This window comes from Metopolophium dirhodum, chromosome 8 (assembly GCF_019925205.1).
Source record: "Metopolophium dirhodum isolate CAU chromosome 8, ASM1992520v1, whole genome shotgun sequence".
Taxonomy (NCBI): Eukaryota; Metazoa; Arthropoda; class Insecta; order Hemiptera; family Aphididae; genus Metopolophium; species Metopolophium dirhodum.
The window spans coordinates 12,729,041-12,734,012 of record NC_083567.1 but is presented as its reverse complement, the minus strand read 5'-3'; the positions used below and the strand labels follow the sequence as shown (position 1 = coordinate 12,734,012).

General features: G+C 26.3%; 1 protein-coding gene across 1 annotated transcript; it reads right to left on the bottom strand.

Annotated features, from left to right (window-relative positions):
* Nucleotides 1-788: 788 nt before the first annotated feature.
* Nucleotides 789-4,158, bottom strand: LOC132951436 (uncharacterized). The gene is made up of 6 exons (XM_061023243.1): nt 3,425-4,158; nt 3,242-3,320; nt 2,867-2,966; nt 2,688-2,804; nt 2,179-2,337; nt 789-922 (listed from the first exon to the last, which is right to left on the bottom strand). The coding sequence occupies exons 1-6, from the start codon at nt 4,146-4,148 to the stop codon at nt 866-868; spliced, it is 1,236 nt and encodes a 411-aa protein (XP_060879226.1). The 5' UTR covers nt 4,149-4,158; the 3' UTR covers nt 789-865.
* Nucleotides 4,159-4,972: the final 814 nt, after the last annotated feature.

The window sequence follows — 4,972 nt, the reverse complement described above, 5'->3', positions numbered from 1 at the left end:
TGGTAGTATGGTAGGAACACGCGCTTTGGTGATTGGTAATGTTACCTTTATATATATATATATAATTTTTTTTTCAATACACCGTGGCCTGTGTTCTTATATTTTTATGATTATTATTATTATTATTACCATTATTCTATACTCCCGGTAAATGTCCGGAGGAGCCGGTGGGATACACCTATTATAGTGTATACATTTGTATATTATTATAATATGTGTACTCATTATTATTGGTTTACCCAATTATTATGTTTATTTTTTGTTTACCTCTCTTTGTTCGAGTTTTATGCCTGACGGCTTTCTCAGTGCTCACTTAAATTTTATTTGAACCTTTTTTTTCTGCCTAAAATATGTTGTGAGTTTTATTATTCTTAGTATTATAACATTGTTCCGTATACCATACAAAATCCACGTTGCTCCGGCCCCACCAGGTCTCGGTGCGTGGTTGGCGACCTTAAATATATCCAAATATCCCCGTCAGATGACACACCTTGACTAACCTGTAGCCATCTATGTCTGCGAGATGTCACAAGGTTAAGGTAGATATACCTAATTAGAAATATAAAAATCAGACAATAATAGAAACTGGTGTAATATTCTTTATTTTTAAAACTGCTTTTACCTTACAAATGAGTCATACCCATTGTTCTACAATTTCTGAATATTATAAAATAGTTTGACTATAGATATTTTAAAATTGTGATTTTTGTCTAAATAATGCTTACTTATATAAAATAAAAATGTATTAAAGAAATGATTTTGTTAATTTACTAAATACAAATGCACGTCAACTACAAGAAAATTTCATACAACATAAACCCAAAGTTCATTGGTTACTTGTTTATTTATACCTATATTTATTTTATCAGGTACTCAAACTTTTCATCATCACTGATACTATACTATAAGCTGTGTGCACCACCTAAAACAAAAATGTAATAAAAACAATAATGATTTAAGCTTATTATAAAATATAAATGTAATACAATTGTATACAATATACCATCTACACCAATGGCATAAAGAGGAATTTTCATAGTGGGAGGATAAATGTATATTCATAATTTTTAAGATAAACCACAAGGTTAGTGTCCTTCGCACTTATATTATATATAAAAAAAGTGGATATGTGAGTACTGATCTGATGTACAGGAAGTGTGTAGATAAGTAATTTTAGAAATATATTGACATTTGAGAAAAATGTGGCTAAGTGGATGTCGCTCTGCTGTATATTAGGTTACAAGTGGGTCACTTGGATTGTATTAAATTTGATGATATCATATCATTGTATACGAAAAACGATTCTGAGTGAAGACGGTTTATCAGTCTAGATATTTTATAATGTTATTATTATTTACTAGCTGAACCGGTGCACTCCGTTCTCCTTAAAAATTGCAACACTTAAAAAAAATGATTGTTTAACTCCCTTTGGGTGTAACTTGCTGCAGTAAGTGAAACTCAGCCACCCTGGTAAAACAAAGAACGAATAAAAAAATTTTACGAAAAAAATATTATTCGTCAATCGTGGGTACTTGAAACTTCCAAAGTATATTATTATACATATACAAATATGATAATAAACAAATAATTATAATTAAACATAACCAACTACCTTATTAATAATAAGTAATAACCATATATATATAATATAAAATATCATAGACTTATAAACCGTATCCGCTCAGAATTGTTTTACGTATACAATAATATAATAATATTGAATAATGAATTTAAATTTAATACCATTCATTAATGTACCAACATTTAACCTACTGTATAGGCGTATAGCAGAGCAACATCCACAAATCCGTTTTTTTCTCAACTCTTTTGAAAACTAATTTACATTTTTCACTTTTGTCAAACATTTTTCACTTTAAGTCAACTTTGATAAAGTAGAAAATTGAAGTATTTTTACTGCCCCAATAGGTAATAATAGGCAAAAAAAAACAGAAATCATTGTAAAATAAATATCAGTATCCCTGATGGGGTCCACCACCCGTATCCCAAGTGTGTATCCCGCCCAGGATTATAATCAACTATATGCATTTTGTTTTAAATACATTATTTTATATTATATAACATATATTATAACATCAACATTGTTTTCAAAAAAAAAAATAAGTAATTTATTGTCTACTATAATGGAATAACTTAAATCAATAAATTTATTTTTCTTACATTCGCAAACATTTCCATATTAACCATACTTTTCATTGATATTTTCATCTTTAAATTCTCAGCATTATTCATCCGCATTGTTAACAATAGTAACTTTTTGAATTTAATACTCATATCCGTCCAATTGCTACTATAAAGGGCGAAATTCATGGATTCTTTCTAAAATGAAATTCAAATATAAAATATGAAATCACCTAAAATGTATATAATGTATATACTTTTCCAGAATAAGATCCACTTTCTTTGCTGTTAAAAACTGAATTTAAATTTGTTATTTAAAAATAATTAATTTTTTTTTAAATAATAATGTTATTTTAAAGTATAATATTAACTATTGACTGTTTAAACCTATGTCTAAAGTTAAATTCTAACTTCTGAGTGTAGTCATTACTCACATAATATGAATTATGTGTATAATATTATTATTTAATTCTGTTTAAATTCTCAATCCCAAATAATTTAGAACATAAAACAAAATATTATTTTAAAATATTTTAAACAATACATACTTGTTCATTAACAATACTAAACAAGTAGCAAGTGAGGAATAAATGGCATAAATATGTTATTTCTGGAAATAATAACTTAAGAAAAATTGTTGGTGATAATGATCCATCAAAATAAAACTAAAACACAAATATGTATAGTTAATATAAGACAAATTGTTCTTTAATAGTTATAAACGCACCTTTAAAATCATACATGGCTGAAAAATAATTTGAAATGACTCAGCTGCTAGTTGAATAAATGTAGCTGGTTTAAGTATTTGATACATATTTTTCATTTTTCTGCAAACATAAAATTGTTTAAGCATCTTATTGTTCATAATACAAGTAAGTAATGTATGTAAATTCACTGAATAAAAAAATATTAGATATATGTACTAATAAGTAGCTGAAAGTGAGTAGTCAATTTTAAAGTAATAATACATACATTAAATACCCCTATATAAGTACCTATAATTTTTAAAACATAAAAATAATTTTTAAATAAAAAATAAATCTAAATCTGTAAATTTGTTGTTGATGAACAATTATTACGTTAATATATTATATTAACTTACTCGAAAATATTTTGTTGATCTTGAATTAGCAATTCTAAATCTAATATCGCTTCAACGCTTTTGGTACTTTGATTGTTACCTGAAGATGAATACAAATATAATATATTAGTGATGTTTTTCTGTTGAAATGTTCTATTTAGAAATATGGAGTTGATAACAGGTATTTATAAAAATATAACTCACGCTTCGATTCATTATGATTGAGGCCTAGTGAACTGTACGAGTCAGCAATAGTCTTCAGTTGATATTCAATACATATACAAACCGAAATCATTAGAATATCGAAAACCCACATAATTTCAGCCCAAAATATCAAGAAAATTGTTTCAGTTATAAAAAATACATGAAAATATTTATTGTAAAATGTATCAGTTACTGGATACATCAAACCAATAGTATTAGATCGATAATTGAATATTGCATCTTCGGATTCTATTTTTAGATAACTGTTACTGCTTAAAATTGCAGACAAACTCCAATATAATACAATAGATGACCAAAATCCAAAGGACATAAACATCAAAGTCGATGATCTAGTTCGACCAATTTTATATATTTCGTTTGTGTGGTTTTTGAAAGATAAGAAATTGGTGGACATCATATGCGTATAATTCCAAATGGTTTTAGCATTTTTGATTATAAAGTAGCACTTAAAAATTGCAAAGGTATTAGCGAAATTCATTATACTATAGTTGAATATTTGATTTATATCATTTATACAAAAATAAATGCTATATAAACCCATTATTAAAGCCAAAATAAGAATTAATATGTGCACGATGAATGCAATCATATAAATATTGGCATTGAATAATTTTGAGCCATCTGATGGTCTTATCAATTGATAGAATCCGGTAATTTTCATAAACTTCAAATTAATTATTGAATGCTCATCCTGCAAGTCCATTCTTATCAAGTTCTTCGTCTATTAAACAAAAAGTATAAATTAATATTAATTATTTAAATACAATAATGTTTTCGATTCTGAGTCGAATGATGATTGTATTGAGTTTGCAATGTTGTGTGGTTTTTTAAAATTTAAAATTTTGATTTGTGTCTGTTATCACTTTTTAGGACAGTAAAAATAATTGGATTTTCTTCAATAGCACTTTTTCTGTTTGAAAAGAGAATATTGTTGGTACTTTGGGGGTTGTAAAGAAAAGTTTTCCACTTTTCCAGTAGTTTTCATAAGCACCGGGAAAAACAGAAGAAAAATTGATTAAAAGCGTGAATTTTTACCCAAAATTAGTTTACGACAAAAATTGCGTCACGTGTAATTTTACTGTACAGCAGAGCGACATCCACTTACCTGCTTTCTTATTTTTTTTAATATTATGGTTATTTAATTTAAAATAAAAAAAATATTTTAAATAGATTGTAATAGATGATAATACCTATTATATTTGTTTAGAATTCTAATTGAAAAATAAGATTATTAGTTCGATAACTTCAATTTATTACTAATGAGTAATGAGTCATTCCTAATGACTTTTAATTTCATGAGTGTCTACTACTTTGAAAAATTATTTCTGTACATGCAAATGGATATGCACACATTTTAAATATTTCATGTTGAATTGTTTTATTAATATTGTGCCTCACTATTCACGGGCACTTTGTACAGTACCTACAATCAAAATGCATATAAACATAGACAAGATTACAAAATATTAAAATAAGAGATATATTTATTATTAATCTTTCGAATGATATTGTTATGAATATTTCAAC

Bases quoted from the DNA above. Each gene is read 5' to 3' on its own strand.
- LOC132951436 (XM_061023243.1), bottom strand. From the start codon at position 4,148: ATGGACTTGCAGGATGAGCATTCAATAATTAATTTGAAGTTTATGAAA. The intron at 2,967-3,241 runs GTAAGTTAATAT...TTATGTTTGCAG, and splicing joins GATCAACAAAATATTTTCGA to AAAAATGAAAAATATGTATC. The intron at 2,805-2,866 runs GTGCGTTTATAA...TTTGTGTTTTAG, and splicing joins AGCCATGTATGATTTTAAAG to TTTTATTTTGATGGATCATT.